General features: G+C 45.1%; 1 protein-coding gene across 2 annotated transcripts; it reads left to right on the top strand.

Moving 5' to 3' along the window:
- Nucleotides 1-1,348: 1,348 nt before the first annotated feature.
- LOC119268654 (protein phosphatase 2C 50-like) lies at nucleotides 1,349-4,738 on the top strand. Of its 2 annotated transcripts, XM_037550337.1 has the most exons (5): nucleotides 1,349-2,015; nucleotides 2,131-2,196; nucleotides 2,273-2,623; nucleotides 2,701-2,806; nucleotides 4,072-4,738. In XM_037550337.1, exons 1-5 carry the CDS (start codon nucleotides 1,653-1,655, stop codon nucleotides 4,410-4,412), a joined length of 1,227 nt encoding a protein of 408 aa, XP_037406234.1. In that variant the 5' UTR covers nucleotides 1,349-1,652; the 3' UTR covers nucleotides 4,413-4,738. The 2 variants fall into 2 exon arrangements, with proteins under 2 accessions (XP_037406234.1, XP_037406235.1); XM_037550338.1 differs by lacking the exon at nucleotides 2,131-2,196 and having other exon boundaries at nucleotides 1,352-2,015.
- Nucleotides 4,739-10,986: the final 6,248 nt, after the last annotated feature.

Raw genomic sequence — 10,986 nt, 5'->3', positions numbered from 1 at the left:
CTCTCGCTTCCCAGTTTTCGTGGAGCCAGCTTTTCCTAGCTCCGCCACTCCGTCAATTTTGCACGTAGTGGAGAGCCAGCTTCTCGGCCCAATAACCAGGATTGGAACCGTTCGGCTGGACTCCGAGGCTGGATACGAGGATTTCAGAAGCCAGAGGGCTTCCGAACACGCCCTAAAGGGGGGTCTTTAGTACGGGTTGGAGCCACCAACCCGTACTAAAGGCCACCACCTCTTTAGTACCGGTTCGTGGCACGAACCGGTACTAAAGGTTCGCCAGGAACCGGTACTAATGAGCGCCGCGCGCCTAGCCGTTGGAACCGGCACTATTGGTCATATTAGTGTTGGCTCAAATACAAACCGAGATTAATGAGCTAAACATTTGACCCTTTCTCTACTAGTGGATGGGTCTTGTCCATCACATCATTCTCTAATGATGTGATCCTGGTCATCAAATGACAACACATGTCTATGGTCAGGAAACTTAACCATCTTTGATTAACGAGCTAGTCAAGTAGAGTTATACTAGGGACACTCTGTTTTGTCTATGTACTCACACATATACTAAGTTTTCGGTTAATACAATTCTAGCATGAACATTTATCATGATATAAGGAAATATAAATAACAACTTTATTATTGCCTCTAGGGCATATTTCCTTCAGCTTGCCCCCGTCTCCGTCGCACCGCAGCATCTCGCTTCGGCTCGCTGTGCACCGTGCCCGCATCTCGCCACACCTCCATCCGCCGTGCTCTCTGTCAGCCGAGCAGCCCCGAGAGTACCGGGGCCGGCGGGTGCTGGTGGTGGCATTGCCGTGCTAGAGCCCGGAGCCGGCATGGTTGGGAAAAGTAGAGAAAAGAGGAGAGAGAGGGATGAGTGGGTGGGCAGGCGGGCCCCTCTTGTTTCAATGACAGGCGGGCCAGGGGGTCACATGTAGAGGACACGCCCCCGACGAGGACGACGCAAAATTGTCCGTTTGTGTCCGTTTCAGACGCAAAGACATATCAAGTTTACGCCCAGAATGAGGCGAGCCAGACGAGAAAAAGACATTTTTTACGGATAGAATCGCGTGTTGGGATGTTTCATATGTCCGTTTAACTCTAAACTGACAGCTCCGGATAATTTGGGGTCGTGCGCTGGAGACGGCCTTAGCCATGGAACGGTGCAAGTAGGCAAGTAGCATAGCAGACACCAAAATCACGAGTGAGCAACAGACCCACCCATCAGGTCCACTCCACTCGACTCCATCCAGACCCAGCGGCAGCAGCGTCTAGACGCGACACCTGTTCTCCCCGGCGCGCCCAATCGCGTTCCACCACCTCGCTTCCTTGTACCTCGTGCCTTGCTCCCTCACCCGCATCCGCTCCTCCTGCCCCGAACACACAACGCCGTCGTCCGCCACTCGCAGCTTCCCACGCCCCCGCGCCCACCCGGTACACGTACTCCCCGGCCCAGCACCAACCCTCCTCGTCACCACTCTCTCTTTACTTTCCCTCGCGCGCTCTCTCTCTTTCTCCATTGCTGCCCCCTTGATTCTCGCACAGGAGGCCACGGCTCGCGCTCTCCCTGGCTGACACGGCGGTGGGCTGCTCAGGCGCGTGGTGCGGCGGGCGCTGGTGTGGTTTGGGGCTGTTGATACTGCCGTGAGCTAGTGATGGCGACTGCGGTGTTCGCCGGGGAGGGGACCGCCGCGCGCGGGGGGTGCTCGGCGGAATGCGCCGGCGGGATCGAGAGGCCGCCGGATCTCGGGAGCAGGGCGCGTGCCGCGGGGGACGGGTGCGCTAAGAGGAGCGTGTACCTTATGGAGTGCGTGCCGCTGTGGGGCTGCGCCGCGGCGCGCGGCCGCGCCGCGGAGATGGAGGACGCGTGCGCCGCCGTGCCGCGCTTCGCTGCCCTGCCGGCGCGGATGCTCGCGAGCAGCCGTGAGCTGGACGGGATCGGGGGTGACTTCGACGCCGCGGAGCTCCGGCTTCCGGCGCACCTCTTCGGCGTGTACGATGGACACGGCGGCTCGGAGGTGAGGTTATCTTCTCTTGTGACTCCTGGCCCAGACGAAACACATTAGGCCGCGCTTGGAATCGGTGTAAACATATACAAGTGTATTTTTCTTACGGGTGTATCTTACCGGCCAGGAGCGATTTGCAGGGGGAAATGAAAACGACGGATGGTGGCCTGTAACTTTTACAAGCGTATTCAAAGTAGAAACGACATTCCAAACAGGGCCTTAGTCTTGAGGCGAGGCGCTCTTGCTCATGCTTGATCATGTCTTTCCAGGTCGCGAACTACTGCCGGGATAAGATCCACGTTGTGTTAAGAGAGGTGCTGAAAGCTGGCAGGGGGTTGGAGGAATTGGGGGAAGTAGGGGAGGTGGACGTGAAAGAACCATGGGAGAAGGTTTTTGGTGATTGTTTCCAGAAGGTAGACGAGGAGGTGTCGGGGAAAGCCATCAGGTTTTCCAATGGCGCCACGGAGCTCCGTCCGGAGCCTATTGCTGCTGATAACGTCGGTTCCACCGCCGTTGTTGCCATTGTCTGCTCTTCTCATGTCATAACTGCAAATTGTGGAGATTCACGCGTGGTGCTCTGCCGTGGGAAGGAGCCGATTGCTCTGTCCGTCGATCACAAAGTACGTACTGGACTTTACTGTTCAGCTAAGTTTATAAGTTGAGGCAAATTGTATCTGATTATGCTTGCGTGTTCTAGCCTGATAGGAAAGATGAGCGTGCCAGGATTGAGGCCGCTGGTGGGAAGGTCATTGACTGGAATGGTTATCGTGTCTCTGGTATTCTCGCAATGTCACGGTCAATCGGTAAGTTTTCTGGTTTTGCACGCCCAAGCTTATTATCTGGGCAAAATTATTGATGATGTCAAGCAAGCTGTAAAGCCATTTTGGAATGCAATTAAGGTCTTAAGATGTTTTTGTTACTTTTTGACCACGAGTCCCAACATGACTATTATTAATTTATTATCATGAGCTCTAGAACAATGCACTTTAGCAACTCCAGGATGCATCTCTCTGTAAGCTAGGAACTTAGGACAAAAAAAAGTGTCACAAAAAGTAAGCTTGTACAAGGACATGTTGTAAAACTGTTCAGCATATATGGCATTAATTTATTTGGTTCAGCCAAATATCCATAGTAGGAGATAGTTGTAGGTCTATGGCCATATCGGCATATTTCTGCATATGTTTGGGATGTCAGTAAGTGATGATACCTGAACCACTAGGAGCCTATATCAAACCATCAATCCTCGTATTGTCAAAAAGAAGAAAAGCCAGTTACCATCATCTTAATATTTTGCAATACTCCTAAGTCTTTGGTACTGGACCATTATGTCAAACATTAAACTGAATTTGTGTCACAATTTCCATCATAATTCTTAGTTGGATATTTTTTTCTTTACAAATTATGTTGGCATGCATATGCATTTTATTATGAGGTCAGATGTTTCTTCCAGATGCTGTTCCAATTTACGAGATCACATGCTGTCACATTATTACATTAGCTCATTTCAGGCGGTAAATTATAACCCTAAGGTAATGCTCTGTTTCATATACTGGCGACTTGCAACTGCTGCCAACAGCATGTTTTCATCGGACAAAAGTCATGTTTTAGGTTTAGTCTGTGTTCCTCGATTATGTTGTGGTTCCATTCCTGGAAAAATTTGGGGATGGGGACAAAGTTGTCAGTGAACTTAAATATGATCCTGTCAAAGTATTTGGATTAGGATACTGATGTACTTAAGGAGGCAAAAGTAAAAAGTCCCCCTTATTGAAGGAACAAAGGTACCCTGTATACTTATGCTACTATTTGTGCAACTGGCTCTGGTAGTTGTGAATGTGCCACCATGGGTAATAGTAATACTGGATATTAGTTGCACTTGTTATAGCTGCTACTGTCTGAATGCTTTTATTTTTAAAACTTGGGACAAAACTCTGTTCTTTCTGTTATATATGAAATTTAATTGACATAAGCAGTTAAACCAGCAATTACTCCGTGCATGGGTAGCATCAATCAGAAGCTTCTTATGGCATATTAACTTACAGTGGAAATGGCCAATCCTATCTACTTGCAGGTGACCGATACCTGAAACCATTTCTGATTCCAAAGCCAGAAGTCAGCATTGTTGCTCGGGCAAAAGATGACGACTGCCTCATTCTAGCAAGCGATGGTCTCTGGGATGTCATGTCAAATGAGGACGCATGCAAAGTTGCCCGGCGACAGATCCTTCTGTGGTACAAGAATAATAACGACGGTGCGAATTCTGATGGAGGCAGCGAACCCACTATGAACCCTGCTGCAAAAGCAGCCGCTGATTGTCTCGTGAGGCTAGCGCTGTCGAAAGGGAGCGGGGACAACATTAGTGTCATTGTTATTGACCTGAAATCAAGAAAAAAGACCAAGGGCAAAACCTAACATGCCCATAATTCACCCAACTAGCTGACCATGTCTGGAGTTTCGTCCGCTAGTCTGCTTCCCTTGCAAGAACGGCACTCCTACTTTTTTTGTTTCTTCAGTCGTCTGCAAGAGCTGTATGTGTATATGCTAATAGGTCTACTTCCGATAATCTGATGTATGGGGTGTGTGTTGGCGTGTTTCTGTATACCCCCTTAGCCTTTTGCTTTCGGGCTGTTCACACTTGATTCTCATCAGGTTCAGAACAGCCATGTAAATGTAGTGGTGTCTGCATAATAATCGAGCCTTGTGAAGGACTGAGCAGCCGACATGATCGTCGCAAGTTACATATGTAGCAGAAGATGTGCTTGCAGGTGTTGCCTTCCGCTGATCATCACATGTACTCCCTTTTCCAGATCATCAGATGACCATGATGGATGTTGATGAAAATGTCCTGACCTTCTGCATGGTTACCCTCTAAATGGCTGAATGTCTGACTGATATTGTTGATTTATCTCCCTGTCAACGTACCTTATACAAATTTTGCACAAAAACACCTCAGTCCTGGGCCAACTGTTTAATTAGATGGTAAGTAACATAAACATCAACCGGTGAATGCAGTAGAAGCTAGACCACCTAACAAGCAGCTGCAATCGTCATCACACATAAAACCGTCAAACGGCACATGACTTGTGCTCATGTTTTAGGAAGGACTACCACGCTGTACAGGGAATGAATGAAAAATGAAAGTTCTGACCTATTTTTTCCTTTTTTTCGGAAGGAACTATCGACTATGTGCTTTGCGAAAAGCTCATTTAAAGGGATCAGTAGTATTGTACTCTCTTCGTCCTATAATATAAGATGTTATTACAATCAATGTAGAGAGTACATGACAGATGATGAAATTCTGCACTGCCAACGTGTAGCAACTATTTTCTGTCTATAATGTCTGCTCGCAACAGAGAAAGAACGAAAAAACAAATTTCAGTAGAGCGGGGTAGGCTCCAACTTCATCTTGAAAAGAGAAAAAGTGAAGACTCCAAGAGAAGGTATTTTGGGACGAACAGTAAAATAAAAACAGAAAAAAGAAACCTTGTTTGTACCGGTTCATTTTTAGAGTCTGCTATGAAAAAAGTCATGCAAAATGGTACATTGATGCTTCCCAGTAAAAGAGACAACGTTAAGTGCTCTCAAAAGATTTTTTATATATATACTCAGCTTGTTTTTCAACACAGGTCACACTTTTCCTTTTTTATATATAAAATTTTGCAGTCAACCAAACGACACAGACATGTTCAAACCTTGTGTTGTATTGAGTTGGACCAAAAATAAAAAATAAAATGGGTTTATCTTGCATTATCCGTGGCATTTGTACTGTGTATTCGGTAGTTTCTGCTTGTCACCTTGATATTTGGTTTGCTGACAACTGAAATGGTGCACATCAAACATACACAACATACTAACAGGTACTCCTAATTAAAATATACAGTTCAGAGTACATGACAACAAGGGTTGAACCCCTGATTAAAATATACAATTCAGAGTTGTAGGCAAAAGGGGCTTGCCATGACCCACACTAACATCACGGGGTTTCAATTCAACATCTGATCAAAAGATACATGTATCCAGACAACGCGCGCTGCCACTAAGCACTTTCAACATCAGATCTCATCGCCACACATAGGGCCTACCTTGAAGAAATAAACAACACTTAGAGCATGTACAAAACATAATACAACACAACACAACATGACATAACAGTCAAAGACCAGCACAAAGTCTTAACTTTCACTTGATGAACAAGCGAAATACATACTCTAAGATAGCTCAACCACACTACGGAGAAAATAGCTGACTTCACTCACCATATTCCAAACATTTTAGAGGAGTCTCTGAAGGAAATATGCCCTAGAGGCAATAATAAAGTTATTATTTATTTCCTTATATCATGATAAATGTTTATTATTCATGCTAGAATTGTATTAACCGGAAACATGATACATGTGTGAATACATAGACAAATAGAGTGTCACTAGTATGACTCTACTTGACTAGCTCGTTGATCAAAGATGGTTATGTTTCCTAACCATAGACATGAGTTGTCATTTGATTAACGGGATCACATCATTAGGAGAATGATGTGATTGACATGACTCATTCCGTTAGCTTAGCACTTGATCGTTTAGTTTATTGCTATTGCTTTCTTCATGACTTATACATGTTCCTATGACTATGAAATTATGCAACTCCCGTTTACCGGAGGAACACTTTGTGTGCTACCAAACGTCACAACGTAACTAGGTGATTATAAAGGTGCTCTACAGGTGTCTCCGAAGGTACTTGTTGGGTTGGCGTATTTCGAGATTAGGATTTGTCACTTCGATTGTCGGAGAGGTATCTCTGGGCCCTCTCGGTAATGCACACCACTTAAGCCTTGCAAGCATTGCAACTAATGAGTTAGTTGCGGGATGATGTATTACAGAACGAGTAAAGAGACTTGCCGGTAACGAGATTGAACTAGGTATTGAGATACCGACGATCGAATCTCGGGCAAGTAACATACCGATGACAAAGGGAACAACGTATGTTGTTATGCGGTCTGACCGATAAAGATCTTCGTAGAATATGTGGGAGCCAATATGAGCATCCAGGTTCCGCTATTGGTTATTGACCGGAGACGTGTCTCGGTCATGTCTACATAGTTCTCGAACCCGAAGGGTCCGCACGCTTAAAGTTTCTATGACGGTTATATTATGAGTTTATGAGTTTTGATGTACCGAATGTTGTCGGAGTCCCGGATGTGATCACGGACATGACGAGGAGTCTCGAAATGGTCGAGACATGAAGATTGATATATTGGAAGCCTATATTAGGATATCGGAAGTGTTCCGGGTGAAATCGGGATTTTGCCGGAGTACCGAGGGGTTACCGGAACCCCCCGGAGGCTTAATGGGCCATAGTGGGCCTTTGTGGAGAAGAGGAGAGGCGGGCAGGGCCGCGCGTCCCTCCCCCCTAGTCCGAATAGGACAAGGAGAGGGGGGCGACGCCCCCCTTTCCTTCCTCTCTCCCTCCTCTTTCCCCCTCCACTCCTAATCCAACAAGGAAAAGGGAGGGAGTCCTACTCCCGGTGGGAGTAGGACTCCTCCTGGCGTGCCCCTCCTGGCCGGCCGCACCTCCCCCCTTGCTCCTTTATATACAGTGGCAGGGGGGCACCCTAGAGACAACAATTGATCGTTTGATCTTTTAGCCGTGTGCGGTGCCCCCATCCACCATAGTCCACCTCGATCATACTATAGCGGTGCTTAGGCGAAGCCCTGCGTCGGGAGAACATCATCATCGTTACCACGCCGTCGTGCTGACAAAACTCTCCCTCAATACTCGGCTGGATCGGAGTTCGGGGGACGTCATTGGGCTGAACGTGTGCTGAACTCGGAGGTGTCGTGCGTTCGGTACTTGATCGGTCGGACTGTGAAGACGTACGACTACATCAACCGCGTAGATCACACTCTCCCCTCTCGTTGCTATGCATCACCATGATCTTGCGTGTGCGTAGGAATTTTTTTGAAATTACTACGTTCCCCAACAGTGGCATCCGAGCCTGGTTTTATGCGTAGATGTCATATGCACGAGTAGAACACAAGCGAGTTGTGGGCGATATAAGTCATACTGCTTACCAACATGTCATACTTTGGTTCGGCGGTATTGTTGGATGAGGCGGCCCGGACCTACATTACACGTACGCTTACGCGAGACTGGTTCTACCGACGTGCTTTGCACACAGGTGGCTGCCGGGTGTCAGTTTCTCCAACTTTAGTTGAACCGAGTGTGGCTACGCCCGGTCCTTGCGAAGGTTAAAACATCACCAACTTGACAAATTATCGTTGTGGTTTTGATGCGTAGGTAAGAACGGTTCTTGCTCAGCCCGTAGCAGCCACGTAAAACTTGCAACAACAAAGTAGATGGCGTCTAACTTGTTTTTGCAGGGCATATTGTGATGTGATATGGTCAAAGCATGATGCTAAATTTTATTGTATGAGATGACCATGTTTTGTAACCGAGTTATCGGCAACTGGCAGGAGCCATATGGTTGTCGCTTTATTGTATGCAATGCAATCGCCCTGTAATGCTTTACTTTATCACTAAGCGGTAGCGATAGTCGTAGAAGCATAAGATCAGCGAGACAACAACGATGCTACGATGGAGATCAATGTGTCGCGCCGGTGACAATGGTGATCATGACGATGCTTCGGAGATGGAGATCACAAGCACAAGATGATGATGGCCATATCATATCACTTATATTGATTGCATGTGATGTTTATCTTTTATGCATCTTATCTTGCTTTGATTGATGGTAGCATTATAAGATGATCTCTCACTAAATTTCAAGATAAAAGTGTTCTCCCTGAGTATGGACCGTTGCTAAAGTTCGTCGTGCCCAGACACCACGTGATGATCGGGTGTGATAAGCTCTACGTCCATCTACAACGGGTGCAAGCCAGTTTTACACACGCAGAATACTCAGGTTAAACTTGACGAGCCTAGCATATGCAGATATGGCCTCGGAACACTGAGACCGAAAGGTCGAGCATGAATCATATAGTAGATATGATCAACATAGTGATGTTCACCACTGAAAGCTACTCCATTTCACGTGATGATCGGTTATGGTTTAGTTGATATGGATCACGTGATCACTTAGAGGATTAGAGAGATGTCTATCTAAGTGGGAGTTCTTAAGTAATATGATTAATTGAACTTAAATTTATCATGAACTTAGTCCTGGTAGTATTAGCATATCAATGTTGTAGATCAATAGCTCGCGTTTAGCTCCCCTGTTTTATTTTTGATATGTTTCTAGAGAAAACTAAGTTGAAAGATGTTAGTAGCAATAATGCGGATTGGATCCGTGATCTGAGGTTTATCCTCATTGCTGCACAGAAGAATTATGTCCTTGATGCACCGCTAGGTGAAAAACCTATTGCAGGAGCAGATGCAGATGTTATGAACGTTTGGCTAGCTCAATATGATGACTACTTGATAGCTTAGTGCACCATGCTTAAACAGCTTAGAATCGGGATTTCAAAGATGTTTTGAACGTTATGGACCATACGAGATGTTCCAGGAATTGAAATTAATATTTTAAACAAATACCCGAGTTGAGAGATATGAAGACTCCAACAAGTTCTATAGCTAAAAGATGGAGGAGAATAGCTCAAGCAGTGAGCATGTGCTCAGATTGTCTGGGTACTACAATCGCTTGAATCAAGTGGGAGTTAATCTTCCAGATAAAATAGTGATTGACAGAATTCTCTAGTCACCATCACCAAGTTAGTAGAACTTCGTGATGAACTATAGTATGCAAGGGATGACGTAAATGATTCCCGAGCTTTTCATGATGATGAAATCGATGAAGGTAGAAATCAAGAAAGAGAATCAAGTGTTGATGATTAACAGGACCACTAGTTTCAAGAAAAGGGCAAAGGGAAAGAAAGGGAACTTCAAGAAGAACGGCAAGCAAGTTGCTGCTCAAGTGAAGAAGCTCAAGTCTAGACCTAAGCCTGAGACTAAGTGCTTCTACTGCAAAGGGACTGGTCATTGGAAGCGGAAATACCCTGAATATTTAGTGGATAAGAAGGATGCCAAAGTGAACAAGGGTATATTTGATATACAGGTTATTGATGTGTACCTTACTAGTATTTATAGTAGCCCCTGGGTATTTGATACTTGTTCGGTTGCTAAAAATTAGTAACTCGAAACAGGAGTTACAGAATAAATAGATACTAGTTAAGGGTGAAGTAACGATGTGTGTTGGAAGTGGTTCCAAGATTGATATGATCATTACACTCCCTATACTTTCGGGATTAGTGTTAAACTTAAATAAATGTTATTTGGCGTTTGCGTTGAGCATGAATATGATTTGATCATATTTATTGCAATACGGTTATTCATTTAAAATCAGAGAATAATTGTTGTTCTGTTTACATGAATAAAACCTTCTTTGGTTATACACCCAATGAAATTGCTTTATTGGATCTCGATCGTAGTGATACACATATTCATAATATTGAAGCCAGAAGATGCAAAGTTAATAATGATAGTGCAACTTATTTGTGGCACTGCCGTTTGGGTCATATTGGTATAAAGCGCATGAAAAAACTCCATGCTGATGGGCTTTTGGAATCACTTGATTATGAATCAGTTGATGCTTGCGAACCATGCCTCATGGGCAAGATGACTAAGACTCCGTTCTCGAGAACAACGGAGCAAGCAACAAACTTACTGGAAATAATACATACTCATGTATGCAGTCCAATGAGTGTTGAGGCTCGCGGCAGGTATCGTTATTTTCTGACCTTCACAGATGATTTGAGCAGATATGGGTATATATACTTGATGAAACATAAGTCTGAAACATTTGAAAAGTTCAAAGAATTTCAGAGTGAAGTGGAAAATCATCGTAACAAGAAAATAAAGTTTCTACAATCAGATCACAGAGGCGAATATTTGAGTTACGAGTTTGGTCTTCAATTAAAATATTGTGGAATTGTTTCACAAAATCATGCCACCTGGAACACCACAGTGTAATGGTGTG

Source organism: Triticum dicoccoides, chromosome 3A, assembly GCF_002162155.2.
Source record: "Triticum dicoccoides isolate Atlit2015 ecotype Zavitan chromosome 3A, WEW_v2.0, whole genome shotgun sequence".
Taxonomy (NCBI): Eukaryota; Viridiplantae; Streptophyta; class Magnoliopsida; order Poales; family Poaceae; genus Triticum; species Triticum dicoccoides.
This window is presented reverse-complemented; position numbering and strand designations above follow the sequence as displayed.

What these genes read in the sequence shown, in the direction of transcription:
- LOC119268654 (XM_037550337.1), top strand. Translation starts at nt 1,653, where the DNA reads ATGGCGACTGCGGTGTTCGCCGGGGAGGGGACCGCCGCGCGCGGGGGG. An exon ending in CTCTGTCCGTCGATCACAAA is followed by an intron (nt 2,624 to 2,700) that starts GTACGTACTGGA and finishes TGCGTGTTCTAG; the next exon opens with CCTGATAGGAAAGATGAGCG. An exon ending in CGCAATGTCACGGTCAATCG is followed by an intron (nt 2,807 to 4,071) that starts GTAAGTTTTCTG and finishes ATCTACTTGCAG; the next exon opens with GTGACCGATACCTGAAACCA.